The 26,010-nt window shown below is 40.5% G+C and overlaps 1 protein-coding gene across 4 annotated transcripts in view; it reads left to right on the top strand.

Moving 5' to 3' along the window:
* Positions 1-26,010, top strand: part of PCNX2 (pecanex 2) — a 245,881-nt gene that overhangs the window by 95,318 nt on the left and 124,553 nt on the right. For all 4 annotated transcript variants that reach the window (XM_045009100.1, XM_045009098.1, XM_045009101.1 and 1 more), the window contains 4 exons: positions 14,983-15,092; positions 18,703-18,799; positions 23,704-23,796; positions 24,356-24,506. In XM_045009100.1, the coding sequence (XP_044865035.1) occupies positions 14,983-15,092; positions 18,703-18,799; positions 23,704-23,796; positions 24,356-24,506 (451 nt within the window). The remainder of the gene's footprint in view (positions 1-14,982; positions 15,093-18,702; positions 18,800-23,703; positions 23,797-24,355; positions 24,507-26,010) is intronic.

The following is a 26,010-nucleotide window of genomic DNA, read 5'->3' as shown; positions in this document are numbered from 1 at the left end:
AAATAAGATGTAAATTTTTGACAGTGAGGGTAATTAACTGTTGGAACAATTTATGAAGGGTCGTGTATTTTCTATCAATATTGGATATTTTAAAAAAGACATGCTGTAGCAATTGTTCTGGGGAAGTTCTATAGCCTGTGTTCTACCCGGGGTCAGGCTCAATGATCACAGTGTCCCTCCTGATCTTGGAATCTATGAATCAAGGTGTTTGGGTTACAAAAAATGTTCTTGATGAGGCACCCCGTTTACTGATGATGCTTTTGCAGTGCAGGTTTCAACTTCTTGCCCAGTGCTGCCCATATTATTAAAAAAGAGCTGAGGTCGGTGAAATCACTGACAATCTCAACTGTGTGGTCACTCACCAAGATACCAGAGCCTGCAATGGGTGTGAAATTGCTGACTGAAAGAATTTTGGTTTTACCCCAATTAATTTTCAGGCAGACTTTTACCACTGAGCTTTCCAGGGCTTTAAGTGCCACGGTTAGCTCATCCATTGATTTGACAACTAGCACTATGTTGTCAGCAAAATCGATGTTGTTAACTTTCTTATCAAGGCATATGCCTAAAATCCATTTACTTAGAGTCTGGTGAAGCACTTAGTCTATGACAGCATTGAAGAGTTCTGGCGTGGCAGTGCATGCTTGTTGAATGCTTGACTGAATTTGGAAGCCAGTGGTTCTTTTCCTGTTTACAAGAACGCAGCGTGAGAGTCATCATATAGAAGATGGATCATTCTATAGAACTTGTCAGGGAGGCCTGTGAGTTTCAGCCAAAAGATTCCCTGTCAACAAGGTGGCACACTGTGAGCATTTATTCCATTGTAGAATGACCTGGAATGAAGCCAACTTCTTCTAGTCTTCTCTTGCTCCTTAAGATATCAGTGGCTTGGGCCAGCAGGTCAGAAGCAAAAACTTTCTCCAGGACAGATAGAAGAGTAATGCTGCAATAGTTATGACAGTCTCGTTTGCTGCCTTTACATTTGCAAAGTGGTAAAATAAGGCCTTTTTGCCAGCCAGACAGGATCAACTCTGTTCTCCAGATGAGATTGAACAACGTCTGCCGCCACAAAAGAATAGCTAGTTCAGCATTTTTTTACAGTTTTACAGGAATTCCACAGATTCCTGTTGCCTTAATTCCCTTATGCTTCTTTGCAGCTCTGTGGATTTCATGGATAGTGAATTTGCCAGGATCATTTTGTGCAAAATGAGTCAACTTAGTAGCAACCTATGATGGCCTTTGCTTGTGGAGAGCATTGCCTAGTGGTGAGTGCTTAGGCCCTCAACATGTGGAGGAGGGGCAGTTTTGGTGGGGAAATGTTTGCCCTCCCACTCCATCAGCCTCCAGCCCAGCGCCCTGTGTGGGCAACAGAAGGATCTGACACCAGGAGTGCCTTCAGGCTGCCCTCCGTAGGGCACTGCCTACTGCCCTGCTATTCTCCAAAGTTTGCAGTCTATCATGGGAGGCTGTGAAGGGGGTCAGCTCACTGGGCATAGCTGTGAAGGATGGTAGCTCTCTCCCTTTTGGAGCAGCAGCTGCCGCCTCTCATGCCTTACCCCTCCAGCTAGATCAGTGCTGAGTGTCTCTCCTTCAGAGGTAGTCCATAAATAAAAGAGAGGGAATCATCACAAATAAAATGAGTTAGTAGGTTAAAGGGGGAAATGCCTCCCTCTCTGGGTATAACAGAAGCAGGTCCTCCTTTCTCTCAGGGAGGGCATGTCAGGCAGTTGTTGAGAAAGCAATCCTGCCATCCCTCAGCCCTTTTCTTGGGAGCTACAAAGTAGGGTCCTTTCTCTTCCCTGGTCTACCCACAAATGAGCCATTCTACTCCCCTTTAATGCCTCTTCCAGTCTGTGCATCCAGTCTTGCAGGTGTGGTGGGTTGGGCCTGGCTGAGCCAGAAAAAACTTCTCAACCCCTTGTTGCCCAGTCTGGGGTTTCAATACCCGTCATACGGTCCTAATATCAGGGTCCAAAGAAATTGGGAGTGCGTTTGGTAGCTGGCTGACATGTTCCCTCCAGTATGCCATGGACTCGTCTGCATTGATTAGCTGACCAGAACTGGAATATACCACACTGAATGAATGACCTTTATCATCAGTTAGGTTACACAGGTGTGTATACAAGGGGGCGAGTTATTAATGGCAGAAGCTTCCTTGAGTGTGATGACTTCGGCTTCCAAAAAAATGTTATGGTCAGAGCGTAATGCCTTGTTGTTTGTTTGTTTATTTTTTGCTACAAGCAAAAGGGGTAAAGCTAGAGAAGCAGCATCAAGAAGAAAGAGAAGGTCAGAGATGATATACTTTAGCCAGGCATACAAATTATTGGTCTCAATACAGGAGTAACTGGATGAAGTTCTGTAGCTTGTGTTATACAGGAGATCAGACTAGAACTAGATGACCTAATGGTCCTTTCTGGCCTTTAAATCTGTGAATCAATGAAAGAATGGATGCCAAGTCTTGGTCAGGGAATAAATATTCATCTTGGCATAGTGGAAGGCACATACATACATAAGATTATTCAAACAGCAATGTTAACACCATGTTTTGTGTTGGAGGCACTTTTAAAAAAGAATACACTGCCATATAATTTTCAATGTTAGTATAAAGAGCAAGATGTTACATTCCACATTTATGAACTTATGTTCTTGAGACAATGCAAGTGACCTTCATTTTTCCATTCTATAATAACAGAAAACATATATGTACCCAGAACAATAACTCCATAGCTGTCACATTTCAACATTGTTTTGGTTAGGCTGCAAGGATAATTTCACATGGACTCCTTGTGCTGTAATTGTAAAAGTTCACTTTGAGAGCACCATGGGAATTCAACAATTCTTTTTATATTCTTAGTTTTAACCAAATACTCAATAACCTTCCTCCACTTTTCAGTTAACTTTTCTGAAAACAATGCTTGGGTAATATTTTAGCTCGTCTGTAACCTTCTGCAAATAATTTCTCTGTTGGGTCTCTCAGTGGGGGTGGAAGTATGTGGCTCCATGTGTCCATCACTTCAGAACTTTTTTTTGCATGTTATAAAGAATAGGAGTTATACTAGTTGTGTTGCAGCTAACCTGATTTTTCCTTTTTATTCCAAAATGTTCAGTAAACAGTGTGACAGACCCAGACCAGTGGGGTACAGGAGTCTGGTAGAAGGCAAGTATACTGGCCATTGGATGAAAAGTTTTCTGTTCCCTGAGTGACCAGAGCAGGGGCTGACCTAGAGCAATCAGGAACCTGCTAGAACCAATTAAGATAGGCAAGCTAATTAAGACACCTGGAGCCAATTAAGAACTTACTAGAATCAATTACGGCAGGCAGGCTAATCAGGACATCTGGTTTTAAAAGGACTTCCCATCAGTTAGTGGAGGGCGAGCAAAGAGTGGGGGAGTGAAAAGGCGTGCTGCTGGAGGACTGAGGCGTACAAGCGCGATCAGGCTTCAGAAGGAAGATCCTGCAGTGAGGATAAAGAAGGTGCTGTGGGGAGCCATGGGGAAGTAGCCCAGGGAGTTGTAGCTGTCATGCAGCAGATACAGGAGACGTAGACAGCTGCTATCCACAGGGCCCTGGGCTGGAACCTGGTGTAGAGGGCGGGCCCGGGTTCCCCCCCCCACTGCCCTTACTCCTGATCAGACACAAGAGGAGTTGATCTGGTCTGTGAGAAACACCAGAAGAGGAGGTCTAATTTGGAAAGGGATCTGGCCTGTCCCTGACCCACTAGGTGGGACAACAGAGACTGCAGGGATTGTTCTCCGTTTGCCCCCATGCTGGCCAGTGATGAGGTTAACTGAGTGAACGGCAGGTTTGAGCCTCTAGCAGAAGCGGCCAAACCGAGGGCTGCCGTGAACCTCTGAGGCGAGCAAATCCGCCAAAAAGCGCAGGACTCACCAAGGCAGAGGAGGAACTTTGTCACAACAGTAACAAAAAAAATTGTTCAGAGTAATTGGCCACAACTAAAGTCATAATAGCAAAAATCTCTAAAAAGGAATAACAGGAATTCAAGGCCCTAATCCTGCAAGATGTTCCACACTAGCTGACCCCATTATGCATCCCTATTGAATAGTGGGTATTATATTATAATTGATATGCCTTGGATCAATCAGCAGAAAAGTTCATGAGGGGAGAAAGTTTTTGAATCATAATGTTCTTTTTGACACAGTTGGTGTACAGAAGCCACCAAGTGTAGTGGTGGTTCTAAGTGACCTTGAAACATACAGAGTTTATTAGCTAGGCAAAATTTTATTTTGTTTATAACCATTACCTGCAGCACAATATCTTTCCATAAATCTTATACCACATGATACTTCCACATCATATGAACAAAATGACACCAGCTGCCTATCTCAGTCTTACATTTCAGACTACTGTATATTAATTTGATTGATTTTTACAGGGTGAGAACATAAATGTCACAGTCCATAGATTGCTAATACTTGTTTTTGTTGCCTGGTTACAAGGACATTTTCTTTTATTCCTCCTCACCATCACTTAGCTGTATCATCCTGCAAGGCATCATTCCAATTCTTTCTGGCTTTTATTAATTTACTTTTTTAGCTATGGCTCCTATAAAATTAAATCGCCTGGGTAGGGTTTCATTGACTCTTTTGGTCATTCCTTCCATTAGTGTATCTAACAGCATCATTTATAGAGCTTTCTTTTTCTCTTTTGAAGTGGCTGGTAACGTGTGTTTTAGTTTTGAAAGTATGCTTGTTCCCTTGAGAGCCTCTCTTTATTTCTGCTCTACATGTTAGTTCTGTAAGCGTCAACAGAAATTGAGAATCCTACTAGCTATCCTAGAAGCCAGTCTATGAAGAGGTTCTCTCTCTATTTCCTGGAGGAGGAGTTTTTATTCTCAGATATTGTATTCATCAGTTTGGAGATGCAGAGCCAAATTCACCAATGTGGAATCTGATTTGAATGGGACTGCATGATGTGTTGACGTTTTCTGCCCTCTTGAGCTGTTCTCTGGCTTGTGCCCAAATATTTAAGGATGCTCTTTTAAACCCTTCGGTATATCATCCTCTTTCCCCACAATTATTCAGAGTGCTGGGTTTAGCAGTGTCACTTTTCGTCTTTACCATTGTAATTAGTTTCCTTGCTGCAACCAGTCTGTCAACATTCTGTTTTGAGTAATAATAATAATACACCATGAAATATTTTTGAATCGACAGATTCCTCTCTTTTATGTTGTTCCCACTGTGGTGGACAGACCTCAAAATTGATGCAAAAATTATTATAACTTTTTTTTAAATATTAGGTCCATTACAAACTTACTTGCACTTTTACTAAATATTAAGATATAGCCACAAGTATGTTATAGCCAGGGTGCTAGAAAATGTAACACTATCTGTTTATGTTTTAGTTAGTTATGTTATAAAATGTTCCGGCTGATTTAAAGAAATTGCATAAGGTTTCTGCTTTCTGTCCCCAAAGACAAGCGAATGTCAGGAAGATAACCTCTCCTTAGCCATAAAACCGTGTGTATACAAATTCAGAAAAGCTGCATTTTAAACTTGCTTTAATTTTGTCTTATGAATTTTTTATATTGTGTTTTGAGAAATGGATGTAAGCGTGGTTGTCGTGATTGGTGCTGTGTATAAAATATTTGATAGGCATTTTAATTGTAAAGACTGCAACTAGTACACACAAAATGGGTGTCAAAGAGAAGAGTTACTGAAGAGCCTTATCAAACCATAAAGCCTAAGGGTAAAGTGGTCCTATATGAAGCTCCTCCAACCTTTCTTTTCAAAGAAAAACTTCTGCTTGTCTCTTTAAAAGCCTCTAGGAAAAAACATATGTAGTTGGAAATATTTTAAATTTTTGTTTAGTTCTTAAATATTGAAATGGGAAATAATTTTGATTGGAATATTTTCAAGTATGTTAGTTAAGTGCAAAGCTCCTAATATAATTTCCTAAATTCATTGCTAATGATAAAATGCTTGGAATTTAATAACCTTGGTGAGCTAGTTACTAATATAAGAAGCCATTTAAGTATAGAGTATTTATATTAATGGGGAAATAATGAATTACTTTCACTGTGCAAGCAACCCCCTCACCTACACAGACCCGAAGAATCATTTCTCCAAAAATTGTTATAAAAGAATCAACAACTTCTTAAATAACTATTTAAGCTACTGGCTTTCTAAGAGTTATTTAATTTAGGATGATTGTTTTGAGAACTAAAAACTTTCATATGAAGAATAGGAGTGTTTGGACTTTTTAAAAACAGAATTTCATTTCTTGTTGAATTCTAATAAAATTTGAAGAAAGGTTTCAAAAATGGACTGAATGAAAAGAAAAAGTTAACCTCTAACTTCAAAAGATTATCTGGGATTTTCCTGCTACATGAAGAACAAAGGTAATTAGAAATATTGCATATTCATTAAATAGACTGCATGTTCAGGAGCTGAAAGTATCACCTAAGCCAACCCTGACGGTACGGAGCCAATGAAGAAATGATCATAACCAACTTAAATCTAAAGCTTGGAAGAGGTAATTTTTCTATAATTTCATGGAAATAGGAAGGAGAAGAGTATAAAAAAAACTCTGAAGTGAGCACCTCTGCTACCCTGCTTAAACAGCAAGCACTCCACAACTCATCCTGTCCATCTCTAAAAACAAGCTACTACAAAGAGCTTAGAAGAACAGAAAAGACTCAAGAAGAAACCAAACCAGAGAAACCTCCCCAAATTTTCAACATGGATTGGTGAGAGAAAATTAACCAAAACACTGCCAAGGGATTAGATTTTAAATCTCATGTAATTTTGTTAGGATATGGAAATGCTGTGATAATTTATAATTATTAACAGTTTCTCCTGTTAATCACCAAATGGTTAGACCAAGATGAGGCAAGGACTAAACATTGGTAAACAGAGAAATAATGGGATTAAATTGGATTTAAGATTCTTAAGATTCGTAATTGGCCTGTTTTAAAACAGCTCCTTAAATGGCTTCTTCTAAGTAACTGATTTAAATATTTTCTTCAATATCATAGGATTTAGTTAAGATTGCTTACTTTGCCCAACTGTAAGTTATCTGGTTATTTATAATAACTAACAGGATCCACCTGCCATTAGACAAATTCTGTTGCCCATACATAAACAGTTTTAAATGATCTAATAAGGGCTTGTCTACACAGCGGAGGAATGCACTCTACAGGGGTGTGATTTCTAAAGAGAACTAATATGTTGCGCATTAATTGGTGTATGTAGACCCTGCTGGTACACACTAAAGGTTCCAGTGCACTTCAATGTAATACTGTTTCAAACAGCACTGTGTTAAAACACACCAGCAGGGTTCACACGGACCAGTGAATGCACAACACATTAGTGTGCTTTAGAAATGACACTCTTATAGAGAGTATTATCCTTCTGTATAGATAAGCTCCAGAATACTTAAGACAGCATTTCACAGTAGTTTTAGGAAGCAAGATACTTTAGACTTAATTTACCAAAGAAAGAACGCCCCCCAGAGGTATTTCATGCTTAAGGGTATAATCTCTGGTAAAAGCTCTCCACAGATAGACATACAGAAGAGATTGTAAGGACGTAACGATTTTATCATTAGGTTTAATGCTTAATGTTTAATTTTCCTTTCCTTGATAATAAAATAGCCATGATTAATAATTCTGATTATTTTGCTTGGTCTCAATATTGATGGTTCTCTAATGTTTCTAAAAATCAAACACACACAGACACACATACAAAAAAAACCCATGCAACTAAAATAGTGGGAGCCACATCCTTGAGTTCGCAGTAAACTCATAAATTATTAAAACCTGGCCTACTATTTCTTGTTTTGCTAAACTAAATATTTTTAGTACTTTTTAAAATAAATAACTTGGCATCCAACCATTTAAAATTAACCCTATTTGCAACCACATAGCCAGTGACTTTGATTTGTGACTTATAAAGATCCAGATTAATTGTTGTACAATTTATTTTAGCTGTTTAAGGAATATATGGGTTATCTTAATCATCATGGAAAAACAGATACTGGATTTAGGGAAAAATATTAATCTGAAGTAAATGTACTCATTTTATAAGTGGCATGGGTGGCCTGTTCCATCTCTAGATAATTGCAAATTGTCTTCATTAGCAGTGTATAATCAGTATGTAAGTAGCTGTGCTGTATGCCTGGAATCAAATATTACAAAATCATTTATCTATGGTTTTTGGTAGGCAGTTTCTGAAGTTCAGTGCCTATTCTAAGCCCCATTCATAACATCTCAGAATTAGTATAGTTTGATTTGTAGTCTGATTCAGTCCTAAACTCAGCAGTCATAATAATGAGTGGAGCAGTGCTTCTTGATGCATGCTTTTTAAGAACACTAACGTCATCCATGCACTAATAATTTGGTATATATTTGTGCTAATTAAAGCTCTACCGTGGCAAAAAACTAGAATGTAAAACTCCCTTTCAGACAGCTAGAACTGCCCCCAAAATGTTTTCAAACAAGACTGAATGGACCCTCGTGTATACATAGAATTCCCAGATGAGTAAGGGACCAAATATAGAATTATAGGCTTATTGTAGTTTTATTTCAACAACATAAAATACTTTAAGCAGATTTCTGGAGACAGGTTCATCAATTCATATACTTCCCAATTTAGAGACCCTAGGGGTCCAGGCAAGAGCTATTAAGGATGTAAATTTTGGAGAGCGCCATCAAATACTATGCTTTGCAATGAGTACTAAGTTGTTTGTAACCATATCCATGTCCAAAAACCCATCTTTGTTGTATTTCAGTGTTTTTCACAGGTGATGAAAATATTATCTTCTGGATTTAAGAAAAAGAAAAGTAAAATGTGTTTGCAGAAACCTGTTTGTAGAAGCAGAGAAGGTCCAAGATTAGTTTTATGTGTGAGAGAATGAGAGTATATTACTATACAGTGCCACATAGTAAAGCTGAATGGAAAAATCTGTTGGCAATTCCTTTCTAACCCCCTATTTTTAGAGTTTTATAACTAATAGCTGAAACTTAGGTCAAACCAAGCACATGGAAACTTCATTTTTAACACTGGCTTTTTTCAAGGTCTATAAATATAAAAAGCGTTACCATTTTTGGATACTTTTTGGGATCCTAATAATGTTCTTGAGCTTTATGACTACTACAAAGATGTCAGCAAGGGCTCAGTGCAAATTCAATACAATTTATTATGTATTTATTTGTGTTACAGTATCATCTAAGTGCTCATGTCATGGACCCAAGACCCCACTATGCTAGGCACTGTACAAACAAAGAACAAAAAAAGACAGTCCCTGCCCCAAGGAGTTTACAATTGAAATAGAAGAGACAACAGATGTATACAGCCAGATGAGACTATGAGCAGGGTCGGCTCTCTCACCCCCCACCTGCACCCCCTGCTGCCCCAGCCCTGGGCTCCCCGACACCAGTGCTGACTCCACCCACTCGCCTCCAGCTGGTCCAGCGCTGGCAGGGTCGGGGTAAGCAGTGGGGCTTCCAGGCAGTGCCTCAGCCCAGCATCCTCCAGCCAGGGCTCCTGCCTCCAGGACTGGCCGGGACCCAGGAGGGCAGAGTTGGGGGAGCACCCCGGCAGGAGGCTAAGGAGATGGGGCAGGGTAGCCCCCAGAGGGAGCAGAGAGCAGGATGTGGGCCCCGCACGGCAGCGCCCCACCCTCTGTGGCCCTGCTGCTGCTTCTGGCTGCCCTGCCGCAGTCCCTGGATGGCTCGGGCCGCTTCGCTCAGCCCCAGCTGCGGCACTGGGGGGCGGCTCCGTGTGCCCTGCAGGGCGGCCTCCAGCCCAAGTGTTCCCTGTTTGGAGCCTGCCCAGTCCAGCCACAAGGTGTGGGCGCTGCTCCCCTGCGGCGCAAACTGCAGTGGCCCCAGGGTGCCCCCCACGCACAAAGCGCTGCTGCTGCCAAGGCTGGCTCTAGGCTTTTGGCACCCGAAGCAACAACAACAACAAAAAAAGGATGGCCGGAATGCCGCCCCTGAAAATGTGCCGCCCCAAGTACGTGCTTGGTTTGCTGGTGCCTAGAGCTGGCCCTGACTATGAGGAAACAATGAGACCATGTTAGTCAGCATAATAGGCAGTAGTTTCAGCCCACAAGTGGCTTAACAGTTTTTTTGTAGGCACTATGGAACAGGAGATAAAAGGAAGATTTTGAAGGAGAACAAAGAGGTATCTTTTCAGAAATGTATGGGGAGCTCCTCCCTTCACTCTAATAACTTTTCTGCCATCAACAGATCATCTAAATAAATCAACATTATGATTCTTACTTCTGGATTGACATAAATGGGCTAATTAGCATAATAAATGCTCCTAGGGCAACTGGCAGTCCTCAGTCATTAACATTCATTGAAAATAGAATACACTTGGTAACAAAATACTATGGTTAAATTTGTGGAGAAGTTTCAGTTACAACCACATGGTTCCACTTGCTCATAACTTTCAAAAAAAATTATTTTTGGCTAAAGTTTGTCTTGTATGATCTCAGCCAAGAGGTAAATATTTTACAAGAATGAGGTGAGGGGGTTTTCCCATTTATTGTTACCATGTCTTTAAAAATAAAGGAATAAAAAACAGCTGAATTTCAAAACCTGCCTTGTAAATTGTGCCCAAAGAAGAGTACTGGGTGTCTAGGATGGGACGGGGACAAAAATGGCTGAATGATGATAAAATTATAAGTAGTTGCAAAATCATTTCTCAACATGCGTTGCTAAAATATATAGGGTTAGGGTTAAAACTCAGAACCTATACGTCACCTCTTACACAACTGATTCTTGTCTCAGCATCCAGCTACACTGCAGCCAGTGACCATGCAATTCTTACAGCCTTTATACTTTCACTCCTGATATGGAAGCAGCAGCCTGCACTAGCTATCTCTGATGAGGGGGATTTTCCAAATCAAAACAATCTTGATTACAACATGCTACCACAATAATTCTACCATGTGCAGGACCTTCTCTGGTGTTGAGTGGGGAGCAGGATTTACTACAAAGTATCTTTGAAACGTAAAGGTGTATCAAGCTTGAGAAGTCTTTTCTTTTTTTAAAAAAGGGGACAAATGACATGAGAAAGTGGGTTTTCTGTTTGTTTGGATACTTCTACTATGCTTAACTTTTTTTAAAAAATAGTTTATTTCTAGGGCAACAAACTTTTAAATTCCAGAGAAGCGCTTCTCCTCCTTTTAATTGGTTATTTTGGGAGTAGGTGAACCTCTGGTGAAACAGAACTTTTTTTTCTTTCAGCCTCAGTGTTTATTTAACTCATCACTTTCATCCTTAACCCTGCACCTGCATTTCACTTGCTTTAAAAACTGCTATTTGTGTGTGTGGATCAAAGTCAAAATTGTATATGGAATGAAAGAGCAAGACATCACCTAAACAGAATGACGGCAACTAGGAATACAAACTCCCTCTCCGGAATGACAGATAACATCACCATCTGAGAGTGAAACCCTGTCATTCCTTTTCTCCCGGGGAGAAGAATCATTGTCCAATTATTGACTATGTTGTTCTTTCAGCTTTTTAAATTTAGAGCTCTACCAGACATCTTTAGTCAGGAAGGAAAATGACAAAATGGTTATGGTTCATTTACATTGATGCTAGAGAAATGGAAGCATTTTGTGTCCATGTTTTTTGTAAAACATACCGCACTGGCATAGAATGTGCTTTCCCTGATTGCTGTGTAGTTTAATTCTGGAGAACAGTAAAGAGGTAACTAGCTGCAGAAGGCGGGGCAGGCTAAGAACAGAGGGGTGCATGACGTAGTGGAATATTAAAGTAATATAAAGAATATATATGATCATATAGGGTTTATTTAATACTAGGAAGGGGAAGGAGTTATGTCTCATACAGTATAAAGTAGTTTTGAAATCGCAAGGCTCTTTAATGTATTTCAGTTTTGGAAAAGAAGTTACACACCCAAGGGTCAATTGTGGCTTTGGCATAAGACCCATGTATGGGGAAGTGTGTAGCTGCACTGTGTTGGATGCAGATTATGACTCAGTCATATTGTGAAGTATGTATTTGATGGAGCCATTTTTAAGATATTGGGCATCAATTAATTATCATCAAAGTTTCCATGAATATTCTGAATTGAGAATAAACATGGAAAATTTTAGCCGAAAGAGCATTTTTTTTAGAAAGTTAGGAACAACTGAAAGTGGATGCTGGAGCTGAGCCTTAACAATGGCAACCACTGTTTTACCCCCTCTAATAATAATGTTAGAGTGGTTAATCCTTGCAAGAGTGTTCATGCCTCATTTTTTGTTTACATGCTGCTGTTTACATTAACATTGCCAATAGAACTTGGCATCTCTCTCTGTCCATCTGGAGGAACCAACTTGGCACCATGTTCCTCTTGACCTGCTGCTCACAAACGGGGAAGTAGAAGTGGGTGGCAACCCGGGCAGCAGTGACCATGAGATGGTAGAGTTCAGGATCCTGACACAAGGAAGAAAGGAGAGCAGCAGAATACAGACCCTGGACTTCAGAAAGCAGACTTTGACTTTGACTCCCTCAGGGAACTGATGGGCAGGATCCCCTGGGAGAATAACGTGAAGGGGAAAGGAATCCAGGAGAACTGGCTGTATTTTAAAGAATCCTTATTGAGGTTGCAGGAACAAACCATCCTAATGAGCAGAAAGAATAGCAAATATGGCAGGCAACCAGTTTAGCTTAACAGTGAAATCCTTCCTGATCTTAAACACAAAAAAGAAGCTTACAAGAAGTGGAAACTTGGACAAATGACTAGGGAGGAGTATAAAAATATTGCTTGAGCATGCAGGGGGGTAATCAGGAAGGCCAAATCACAATTGGAGTTGCAGCTAGCAAGGGATGTGAAGGGTAATAAAAAGGGTTTCTACAGGTATGTTAAGAAGAAGAAGGTCAGGGACAGTGTGGGACCCTTCCTGAATGGGAGAGGTAACCTAGTGACAGATAATATGGAAAAAGCTGAAGTACTCAATGCTTTTTTTGCCTTGGTCTTCACAGATAAGGTCAGCTCCCAAACTGCTGCACTGGGCAGCACAGTATTGGGAGGAGGTGAGCAACCCTCAGTGGTGATAGAACAGGTTAAGGACTATTTAGAAAAGCCGGACATGCTCAAGTCCATGGGGCCGAATGCAATGCATCCAAGGGTGCTGAAGGAGTTGGCTGATGTGATTGCAGAGCCATTGGCCATTATCTTTGAAAACTCATGGCGATTGGGGGAGGTCGTGGATGATTGGAAAAAGGCAAATAATAGTGCCCCTCTTTATATTTAAAAAAAAAAAAAAAAAAGGGAAGAAGGAGAATCTGGGGAGTTACAGACCGGTCAGCCTCACCTCAGTCCCTTGAAAAATCATGGAGCAGGTCCTCAAGGAATCAATTTTGAAGCACTTGGAGGAGAGGAAGGTGATCAGGAACAGTCAGCATGGATTCTCCAAGGGCAAGTCATGCCTGACCAACCTGATTGCCTTCTATTATGAGATAATAGGCTCTGTGGATATGGGGAAAGCAGTGGATATGATATATCTTGACTTTAGGAAAGCTTTTGATATGGCCTCCCATAGTATTCTTGCCAGCAAGTTGAAGGAGTATGGATTGGATGAATGAACTATAAGGTGGATAGAAAGCTGGCTAGATTGTTGGGCTCAACGGGTAGTGATCAATGGCTCAATGTCTAGTTAGCAGCCGGTATCAAGCAGAGTGCCCCACGGGTTGGTCCTGGGGCTAGTTTTGTTCAACATTTTCATTAATGACACTAAGCTCTGGGGAGTAGCAGATACGCTGGAGGATAGGGATAGAGTCCAGAGTGACCTAGACAAATTGGAGGATTGGGCCAAAAGAAATCTGATGAGGTTCAACAAGGACAAGTGCAGAGTCCTGTGCTGAGGATGGAAGAATCCTATGCACTGCTACAGGCTGGGGACTGACTGGCTAAGCGGCAGTCATAGAGAAAAGAACCTGGGGATTACACTGGACAAGAAGCTAGATATTAGTCAACAGTGTGCCCTTGTTGCCAAGAGAGCTAACAGCATATTGGGCTGCATTAGTCGGAGCATTGCCAGCAGATTGAGGGATGTGATTATTCCCCTCTATTCAGCACTGGTGAGGCCACATCTGGAGTATTGCATCCAGTTTTCGGGGGGCCCCCACTACAGAAAGGATGTGGACAAATTGGAGAGAGGCCAGTGGAGGACAATGAAAATGATTAGGGGGCTGGGGCACATGACTTACGAGGAGAAGTCTGCAGAAGAGAAGAGTGAGGGGGGATTTGAGAGCAGCCTTCAACTACCTGAAGAGGGGTTCCTAAGAGGATGAAGCTAGGTTGTTCTCAGTGGTGGCAAAGGACAGAACAAGGAGTAATGGACTCAAGTTGTAGTGGGGGAGGTCTAGGTTGGATATTAGGAAAAACTATTTCACTAGGAGAGTGGTGAAGCACTGGTTACCTAGGGAGGTGGTGGACTCTCCATCCTTAGGGGTTTTTAAGGCCCAGCTTGACAAAGCCCTGGTTGGGATGATTTAGTTGGGGTTGGTCCTGCTTTGAGCAGGGGGTTGGACTAGATTACCTTCTGAGGTGTCTTCCAACCCTAATCTTCTATGATTTTATGCAGGCTATTGAGAAAGCTTGCCAAAGGTTGAGTAAACTACCTTTGATTTTAAAGCTTAGCAAATAAAATGCAATTTATTTTACTCACATCTCTAATTTGTTCTTTTAATGAGGATTATAAATTTTGCCTCTGGTGTTTATTTAGAGAGTAAAAAATCTGCTTTTCATGTGTTTTCTAGTTTCTTTTCTAATTGCTGATTATATAGATATTTTTATATATAGTTTGTGTAATTCTAAAGTATGTCTGTAATATCTCAGCCATTCTCACAATAATAGATTGTGATATGATAGAACTATAACTCCTTGATATATGATGTATTGAGTACTGTAGATCTAGCACTGTATGTAGGATTTAGCTTCCTTTAAAAAGTAAGTTTTGCATTCCTAACATAAAAGTACTCTGTTTTTTGTCCTTCCCATTAGGAACCATGGGATGCTCGACACATTCCAGCACTGTTCTCTGCTTTCTGTGGCCTTTTAGTTGCACTTTCTTATCATCTTAGCAGGCAAAGCAGTGATCCATCTGTACTTATGTAAGTTGTCAGTAAACTTTTTTTATTGGTTATATTGTATGGCATGTAAACTATAACTTGCACAGGGTGATATTTAAGTCTGGAGATGGTGATTTTTGAATTCGGTGACTTAAGGGATCTTCTAACAAAGTTGGTTGTGTAAACTTGGGTCTCACTGGAAAGAAACATACTGAAAAAGTATGATAAAAGAGGGCTTTTCTGATTATTGTACCAGTGTTTTAGAAAACACTCTTTTTTTTTGAGAGGGACTGGATATCTCAAGGACTAGCAATAAGAAACACATTTACCTCTAGATAAATGGTACAAAATAAGGTACTGATCCTGAAAACGTTCATGTATGTGCTTAAGTGTACTACCATGAGTAGTCCCATTGAAATCAATGAGATGATGTACAATAGTAAAGTGAAGCATTTGCTGGATCAGGGCCAAAGACTGCTGTCAGTGGCTGAAAGATAGTGTCATTAGTATGGTAGTTTGTATGAAATATATTTTGGTCTTGGTCCATTCCAGTAGCCAGCTGTCTCCATTGCAAAGCTACCATCAGATTTGTCACTAAATGGTGCCACTGTCAGTTGTCTCAGCAGAAAGAACAATGAATGAATAAACAGAAACCAAACTATTCAGTTTCTTATCACAAGGTACTCAAATTACTTTGATGAAATAGGAAGTGTTCACACCTGCTGCCTATGGTGTACCAGTTCAGTAAATGAATAAAGGGCTTCAACCACCAGGGCAACAAATCTAGTACCTTTCATCAGTACTAAGTTCTTTTGGTCAGATTTTGCTGTCTGGGAATTATATGATTAACCCTTATGGAACTTGCTAATCCCCAATGGATGCCACCTGGGGACAGGCTAATTATCAGGGTTTGGGGAGATGCATTAGGAAGCACTTAAGAAGCAAGAGGAAGAGTTCTGACCCTGGGGGAGCAGGACCTGATCACAACTCTTTCCTAGTGTCAGTTCCATCACCTTTGCCTCTCCACTGACGTTAACTGCTCTTCAAGGTAGTAAGCATTTAAAGCTGAGTCCGGGGCCACTGAAGAACCAGTGTAGAACAAGCAACATGGTGATCTGAAGGTTGGGCTGACAGAAGCAGAGATGCAACTAGAAACATGGGGCCCCATGCCATCTTGGTGCGGGCCTTTTTCGGGCATTCATAGAGAGAGCCAGGTAATACTGAGGGAGACAATGGGGAGTTGTTATACGCAGGGGAGGAAACAGGAATAGGAAGGAAGGTGAAAAGGAGCTGTGGCATTAACTGAAGTTCTTCAATGTGGTTTATGTAAATCCTGTCGTCATCCTCATGATCCCTGCTGTATTCTGTCTGAGGTGGAAGTGTAGTAAGAAGTTGTCACGGAGTCCCTGGGCGATGCTCTGGAACTGCTCTCTATGAAGCCAGTCAGGACTCTGGTGAAGTCTCCTCTCTGTGAGCAGATTCACAGGGCTTCCACCTTCCTGGGTCTGACCCTGGAGCATTCAGCATCTTCTTCCCCTCCGTGCGCTTCCCATAGCGAGTCTGCCCAGGGGGGGTCCTGGGGAAGCCAGAGGGTCTGGCACCTCAACTTCACAGTCAGACGTGACTCTCAGCCAGCAGGGCCGACTCTACAGTTTTTGTCGCCCCAAGCAGTGCGCCGAATTGCCGCCGCGGACACCGGGGGCAGTCCATGCACCGTTAGGGCGGCAGGCGTGTTTCCGCGGTGGCAGCAATTCGGTGGCAGCTTCTGTCTTCAGCTGGAAAACAGAAGCTGCGCTGCTGCGCACAGCTGAACATAGAAGCTGCTGCCGAATTTCCACTGCCACGAAAATGCACGTGCTGCCCTAACAGCACATGGACTGCCCCCACTGACCGCGGCGGCATTTTGGCGCGCTGCTTGTGGGGAAAAAAACAGCCGGACTGCCGCCCCTTGCAGGTTGCCGCCCCAAGCACCTGCTTGGAATGCTGGTGCCTGGAGCTGGCCCTGTCACCCAGCCAGTAAAACAGAGGTTTATTAGATGACAGGAACACAGTCTAAAAGAGAGCTTGTAGGTACAGAGAACAGGACCCCTCAGCTGGGTCCATTTTGTGGGGCAGTGAGCCAGACACCCGCATCTGCACTCACTCCACATCCCCAGCCAGCTTCAAAACTGACTCACCTTCCAGCCTCTCCTCCTCTGCTTTGTTCCTTTCCTAGGCCAGGAGGTCACCTGATTCCTTTGTTCTCCGACACCTTTAGCTATCACCTTGCAGGGGGGAAGGGCCCAGGCCATTAGTTGCCAGGAGACAGAGTGTTGTTCATTTTCTATCCAGACAGCATCACATCTGCCCCCTAGGGCTAAGCAACAATCACATGCTCTTCTCCCACCACCTAGCTACTTAAGAACTGCATAGGAGAAACTGAGGCACCCACACAGTATTCAGAGAAAACATTATGAACATTCCCACTTCATCACAGAAGTGCTTCCACTTACTCTCCTGGAGCCTAATCCAAAACCCATTGAATCTTTCCATTTATTTCAATGGGCTCTGGATCAGGTTCACTACGAGTGACATATAACATTCTACAGGATGCTATAGAATACAGAAATGGTTGTGGGGTGAAGTACTATCAGTTCTTGTGTAAAATACACACAGAAAAATACCAAATAAGCACTCAAGAATGAGTTCTTTAGATTTTAAATGTGTATTTTCTTCAGGATATAATTCCCAGTCCACTAATGTCTTTTTAATTAAACAAAAAGTCTTATCTTTTGTTTTAAATAAGGTGTTTTGAATCCTTGAATTCATTGCTTGGCCACCTTTTAAATCTAGTTTCTAATCCCCTAACGACCTTAATCAAATTCTCAGCAGTTCAAATGGTTGTTAAATGTCTTGTTTGAGATTAAAATATGAGTTTCTGATTCTACAACAACATCAAGTATTCATTGTATAATCATGATTAAAATGTATAATCCCCAAAAAGAGGTTTTAGAGTCATTAAAAATATCTGAATTTAACTAAATGAAGTTTAGGGGATTGGAAACAGTATTTAAGGGATGGCCTACAGCATAAATTTTAAGATGAAGGAGAAGGTGTTGTGTAAAACTAAAATGAGGAAGAACATGCAATTTATATTGAGGTGAGCGTTTTGCCCTTTGTAATTAGGGTGACCAGATAGCAAGTGTGAAAAATTGGGATGGGAGTGGGGAGGAATTGGCACCTGTGTAAGGAAAAGCCCCAAATATCAGGACTGTCCCTATAAAATCGGGTCATCTGGTCATCCTATTTGTAATATCAGTGTTCGACATCAGAAGTGGCACAAAAGAACCCCTTTGCCAGCATTCTCAGTAGTGGTCAAAGATTAGAAAGGGCATGGAACTGAACTACCCTCTCACATGACCCCTTCCCAATTAATGCTACTGTGCTGATTCTAGACTACACTTCCTTATTGGTGAGGAAGCTGACACTTCCCTGGCCAGATTTTCAGCTTTTCTATAGCAATCCCCTGCCATGCAGCAGTAGAATAGTCACTGCATATGTAAGGGTAAAGTTGGGCTCTAAAATGTCTCTTCTCCCCTTACTAAGGGCATATAACCCCATTAACTGAAAAGCTGTTATTCTGAAGTATTCTAACAAATGTTTTTTGTAATAGGTCCCTTATTCAATGTAAATTTTTTCCTCACTTTCTACGTCAAAATTTGAGAGATTCCTCAACAGATCCACTCCCAGAGAAGATGAGAGAGTCGGTGGTAAGGCTTTTTAAAATTATCTATTTTATGTTCTGTAAATCTTCAATCCACCCATGTGGAATCCCTTAACCATGCTCAATTGTTGATGCTACTGCCTCAAGTGTGGATGCGCTCTGCCGACAGAGGAAGACAGTGTGAATATGCAGCAACCATTTTCTTTTAGCGCTTTTTGATCATCGACAAAACTTTCAGCGAAAAAACTCTGCCACTGTAGACATGGCCGTAGGAAAATATTGGTGACTGGTCCCCGGGGGAAGGTGGATACCTCAGGAGTTCAGGCTGGTCAAAGATGGGGTTCCCAGAAGGGTTAAGGTTTGGCTAATTCCTTCCAAAAGTTCTGAATTGCCCTGCTTCTAGAAACCGTTCCTTCTCCTCAGCACAGCATCCATAATGGCCACCTCGAAGCACTGGGGAGATAGATAATCCCTAAAGTGTAAGTATCTATGTGAGTAAGTAGTGTTTAAGGAGAGCATGGAAAATACGCTACTTCATTGCTTGGTGTAGAAGCCACATCCCTTTTAAGCTTAATTATTTTACTTGGTTAAAGTGCATAGTAGAGGTCTGGCTATTAATGGAGGGAGGCTTCTAAGCAAAGATATAAAGTATTTATTATAAAGCTTGGCTACATACTCTGGTGTTTTTGGTATGTAGTTCATGGGCACAATCCACTGTCAACTGATTTCTATGACCCGGTTGACTGTATTGTAGGTATAGTGGGAGGCATAATTTTTTTCTGATTTTATAACCCACACATCCCTTCTACGTATTTGCTCATTGCCTGAGGCAAGTGTACAGTCCGACCTCATATATTCTACAAGTCGAACCATGTCAGGAGACTGACCCAGTTAACAATATGGCCATCCATTGAACTGGTTACAATAATTTCATTTGAGAGTGCAGATGAGGATCTGGTTAAAAACACAGTTAAGGTCCTGACAATATTGCAGTCTGGAACCATGTAACTAGGAAAAGTGGATAACTGTGTTCCACAGTAGTGCTCTGGCATGGCTGTACTGGTAATATGGACAGAGCCTTTGTGTCTTGGTCCCTTTTTTGTGGTTGAATTTGTTTCTTGGTGCTCTTTTCTGCCAGGGAATTGGTTTCACATGGTGCTTATCAGCTGCACATTTCTGCTACACACGTTTGACATAGTTTTCCAGGAACACAGGCTGTTTTTACTGGCTGCTACAAGGGCCTCCTAATGCTGTACCTTCCTTTCTTCCTCTGTTTGGGTTTCCTCCAGTTTATATATTAATGTAAGCAGATGTGCACAAGTCTAAATTGGTTTATGTAGTGCTAACTCTTCCATGCTGGGACACAGATAGTACTCCCTGAAGGGGAGATTGCAATTGTAGTTTAATACATGCTCTGTCTAAACCCTTTAGTGGCTGGCACCTATGTCTTAATAAATAGTTGAACCAAGTTAAGTAGGTTCTTAACAATTTTTCTCACAGTGCAATGCCAATATAGCAAATTGGTGAGTGTACGCAGCTAAAAAGATATGTGCATCAAATTTGAGGGAAACATTCAAACAACAATCCATTCTGATCTTATTCCATTATAGTTAAGGGAGTGTGCTATCGTAACCAGTTCTGGTTTTGATTAATTTTCAAAAGCGAACTAAAAATAGCTTTCAGATCCTCTGTAAGAAGAACTTTGATCAATCTGGGAATTGGGTACACTGTTACATGAGGACCAGAAGGAGAAATTTTAATAGCATATCCTTCCCCTCTTTGTTTCCCTCAGCATGCCCCTCTGTAATGACCCAAAGAAGCTTTTTCCTCCACTGTCAATTGTATAAGATAGCAAAGTGCAACAAAATGTCCAGTGTCCACTGGCCTATGCTCCTATGTATAAAGCATGCATAATATTCGGGCTAAATTAGAACCTTTTTAATCAGTAAATTTAAGATATAAATAACTGGTTCACCTCTCAAGATGAAAGCAAATAGGTTTAAATATTAAAATAAATCTGTGTTGTATAATGACTTCATATTCATGTTAGTAGTTATCAATATAGCATTTGTAATGTTTAGCTATATGACCTTTACTATTTTTTCTCTGCTCGAATGGCTGTGTAAGAATTGTCAGCTTTGGAAACTGGAATTACAAAGCAGCTGTCATGGATAATTGACCATTCAACTTTGAGAATGGAGCTTCCTAGCATTATAATTAATTTCTATAGGCATCCCCATGGTTGATTACTACATTAACCAGTAGCCTGAGGGTGTTAATGTGTTACATTCAAACTCAACTTCCTTCCTGGCCTTTAGTACAAACAGTCAGATAGCTAGTAAAAGGATTTATACAAAGCTCCCAATGTATAATTTAAAACAAGAAGAAAAAAAATTACAGCATGTTTTCCTGTTTATTCTCACAAGCAGGAGGTATCCAGAATAGCCTTTTAAAAAATAAAGAAATATTTCTTTGATAGAATGGTGGGTGGATGATGTTGAGACTTTGTCTGCATGATCTGTTTTTACCCAAAACTTCAAAACAATCCCAATGGTAGTGATTATTTCACTATTGAATTTTTACTAGGGTCAGAGGTCATGCCTTTCACACATAATGTGTATCAAACATTGCATTAAAAACATGTCAGTTCGGGTGCAAAGTCAAGGACTAGAAAGTTAGGAAATCATGGCCTGTCCAACCTTAATTCAGCCTGCTTTGGCATCCATTCTGTGCACCCCCCCTGTGCATGGGGTATTGTGGAAAATGTGCAGTGTTTTAATTACTCTTACCAACTCTCACTATCTTGTTGCAAATGTCATGATATGTGATGTTTTTCTTAAAACCCCAGCTCTGGGAGGCATATGATTACATGAGACTATCAGCTTTCATTTTAAAAATAATAAGTTTCTATCCTTCAGTCTAGCTTTGAAAACATGACCCGAGTACATTTATTAATTTTTAGCCAACCTCATGATTTCTTTGGGGCCTGACTCACAATTTTTGAATGCTTGGAGTTGTCATTACTGAGAATGGTATGTGATTATGTAATTAAAGATTATATTATATATTATATTATAATGCATATACCCAGCAGGGCTAAATTAAGATTGTACAGGCAACCATAAATCTAGCATTTCCTAGCTTTCAAGTGCTTAACTTTGCAACCTAAATAACATTCTTTTAATGTAGTTTTTAGTTCCTAGGATTTTTAATAAGGAAAAAAAGGTAAAAATAAATTCCATTATGTGCATCATCATCAGGGTTTCAACCCTGAACTTTCAATACTGATGCACAGCTGCTACCACTTGAGCTACAGGGCTAACTACATTAGCTAGTGGCAAGAGAAGGCTGTTATCCTGTGGGTGGGAATGGGCCACTGGGGCAGGACCAGGTAGGAGATCAGGAGTTAGTTGATGGTGAGAGGCTGGCCTGGCCTGGTTCTCTCTTTCACTCTATCCCCTTGTGTTGGGATGCTTCTGTCTGATGTGGTATCTTCAGAGGTGGGTGTGGACCACTGGAGCCATGTGCTGAGTCCAGGCAGGCAGGGTGTTTGTTGGAAGCCTGCACCAGCTCTGCTCGCACTCCTCCTGGCTTCCATACACTGCCAGAACATGTATATGGTAGTTTTGGTCCTGCTGCTTTGGCAGTGGTTTGGATCTAGTTCTTTAGAATGTTCACGTTCCATTAATACTTTGGCAGTCTGCCAAAAATTTCCTGAGGCACACAAGCCAGGGAAGGAAAAGGACAATTAATGCTTTATATTTATGCTAAACCTGAGTGGAGTTTTATGGGATGCAGAAAAGGCGCTCCTCAAGCCTAAGGGCTTTAGTCCAGCTGAATTTCAAAGGCCTGCTGTAAACAGTGTAAGTGTTAGTGTTCTCAGAAACAGGTCGCAATCATCTTTTGATAACCGAAATCGTTAAGCATCTGAAATATAGTGGTTACTGATAGCTCCCCCTATACTTTAAAATCCATTTGTTGGTCAAGTGTTGTCTCCTACATCTATGTTTCATTTTTATCTCCCTGTTGTTGGGCCTGTTATCCTATCATTCTGTTTTCTTCCTTCTCCCCACAGAAACACTTGTTGGCTAGGCTGGCTATTGGGGCTGGGTAAACAGGCACAGTAACCTCTTGAATCAGATGAGGTTTTCTTTTAAGTGAAATTCCGTTGCACTACAAGTCAGTATTTAGATAAATATCTAGCAGCAGGCATTCAGTTTATGCCGGTCAGCGCCTGCATTTGCCACCAGTGTTAAGTACTGCTAACCCTCTGTAATATGTCTAGTCATAAGTCTAAGCCAAGTTATTGATTTGCTAACCAAAGACATTTCTGTAAGCTGTAAAATACAATGGTTCAAAAATTCACATAGCTCAAAAACTATCTTGTTAATTTGTTTATTCATGATGATATTTTAATCACAAGAAAAATGGGTTAGGAAGAACATATTTTCCTATTTCTCCAAAACACAATTACTTCAACCCAGTTATAGTTCTTTACTTGAAGGTAGATTCTTATCTTTCAATATCATTATGTAATACTAGAGAGAGGCCCATTTCTGAAAATGGAAATACAGAAAACCCCACAAATACCATTGCATAAACGGAGACACAAATTTAATGTAAAACCATTTTAGTTTTAGTTTAGTTTAGTTTTTTAAGTACCCCATATTACAATTAAACAATGTTTACACAATATGTTTTTAAATTAATTTTGATAAAATTTTAATATGCTTGACAGGGTCTTTTTAACAAACGTAGCGTGGGGAAATAATTTTGCAAAGCATATTGCAGAAAATACCTGTACATTAAAGTATATTTATATATTGTAAAACAATGACTAGTGTCATCACAATGCAAACTATTAGTAATTCATAATGGAGTAATGTAATTTGTCCAGTTAAAATAGTATTCACTTGATAATTCTGTATTTTAAAAAAATTATATTCACAGAAGGAAATCTTGAAATCGGATCTCATTGTCTGCACAGTGGCTGCTGTTCTATCATTTGCAGTCAGCGCCAGCACTGTGTTTCTGTCATTAAGGGTATGTATTATAATCCCCTCCTTTTAAATATTTTTCCCCTAAGATATCATCTCTATTATGCAAAACTACATGGCTAAGAATAGAGAGGAGCTGTGAAGAGAAGAGTTAAGGAAAAATTATTTAATGGCAAAGATAATTTCAAGGCTTTTGATATACACTGCAAATCAGTTATAGATATTTATATTAGGCACAATTTAATGCATGTAGTAATTGTTTTCCCTAAACCTTTGCTTTATACTAGTCTTTTTTTTTTATGACATAGAAGCTGTTGGAAGAGGGATTCTTACATAAACCCACCAATTTAGCTTTTTTTATTTCCAGTTACAATACTGGTTAAATGTGTGTGTAAAGTACATTTTGAAAAAGAACAAAGGTTGTTGCTTTCATTTCCTGAGCCCCACATCTGCTTCCCACCTGTAGTCTTTGATGCTTTTTATGCAAGAATCAATATTTCTTGCAAATGTATAAGGAAGATTAAATTGTTGTACATTAAAAATATTGTATGTCTATAAAACATTATTTGTAAATGTGATTCCATTATTTTCCTCCTTTGGCTCAGCCATTTCTCAGCATTGTGCTGTTTGCTTTAGCATGGACTGTGGGATTCGTAACACATTACATACTTCCTCAGCTCCGCAAGCATCATCCTTGGCTGTGGATTTCACACCCCATACTTAAAAACAAAGAATATCATCAGCGGGAAGTGAGAGGTTTGTAATAAATATTGTCAGAATGTTGATTGATGTTGCCTTTAGTTTGTCTTGTTTTTAAAGAAAAAAATTCTTGCTTGTGTCCATTGTGATGTTTAAAGATGACCATTTTTTTCCAAGATGAGTTTTCTTTTTTCATGTTTTACTTAGAAATATCAAGTTTTGATTTCTATATTTCTTTTGGATGACTCTCTCAGGGACTGGAAGAACGGAAGTGAATATTGTGACATCATAATAGATAGAAAGGCCAACTGCAACTTTTCCACTTTTCATTGTAGAGGTGGGTGGGTTTGAATCTTTAATGCAGAGCTTTTTGCTAAAACTATCCAATTTTAGCAAAAACATTCAACCCCAAGGAATTTTAAACTGTCTGTGTAAACATCCCTTCCTGTCTTAAGTGAGGTCTAGCAAAACTGCCACTGCAACCTCTACCTATTGGAATTTCATTATCCTATAGTTCTCCAGTCCCCAGACAGTCTTCCAGCAGGAGGGAAGAGTTATTTCTAATGTAGAAAAGCAAGCCCTGAATCCATGGATGTGAGTAGGTAAACTCCACTTGACTTCAAGTGCAGCAGGATAGAGCACATAGGAGTTAAACTGAAGAGTGGAGCATTTTGATTCACATTTAAAATGTGTCTAAGCATTTCAGCTCCCTACCCCATTACCACACTTAGACTTGGAATGTAGTTCTGCATGAAATAACTTCTTCCCTTTGTATCTTTGTTGCTCCTTCTCTCCCCTTTTATTTAATCATTGGAAGTGCTGGTACCTACTTACACTTCACATCCTCTGTCCCTGTCGCCAACCACCAAAGTGTCCAGAAAATCCACTGGGGCCCTGAACAGATTTCCCCCTACAGAATAAGATTATTCCTTATTATGGGCCCCTTTCCCTTAAACATCAGCTTTCACGTATGTGACAGGTTGGGTCACAGAGACCCCCTTGGAATTGCCACCTGATGTACTGAGACTACCTCTGAGCCCGTTTTCCCTGGCAGTGTGGGACTTCAGTACCCTGGCTTGTTGAACCAGACACGCTAGCCTGCTACAAACACAGACCCAGGTCTGAACCACTTGCCCCAAAAGCTGCAGGCTTAACTGAAAACAGCTTAAGAAGTGATCTAGTCTCTAGCACCCAGACACCCAGTTCAATGGGATCCAAAACCCAAATAAATCAGTTTTACTCTGTGTAAAGATTATACAGGGTAAACTCATAATTGTTCACCTTCTCTAACACTGATAGAGAGATATGCACAGCTGTTTGCTCCCCCAGGAATTAATTACTTACTCTGGGTCAATTTAATAAGCAAAAAATGATTTTATTAAGTATAAAAAGTAGGATTTAAGTGGTTCCAAGTAATAACAGACAGAACAAAGTAAATTACCTCCCCCTCCCCACCCCCAGTTACTGTCCTTGGTTCCAGGTTCTTTCAGGCATCTCTTTGAGGTGGAGAGGCTATCTTTTGAGCCAGCTGAAGACAAAATGGAGGGGTTTCCAGGGCCTT

The sequence above is a fragment of the Mauremys mutica genome, chromosome 3 (assembly GCF_020497125.1).
Source record: "Mauremys mutica isolate MM-2020 ecotype Southern chromosome 3, ASM2049712v1, whole genome shotgun sequence".
Lineage (NCBI taxonomy): Eukaryota > Metazoa > Chordata > Testudines > Geoemydidae > Mauremys > Mauremys mutica.
Note: the sequence above shows the minus strand (reverse complement) of the source record. Positions and strands in the feature narration are given on the sequence as shown.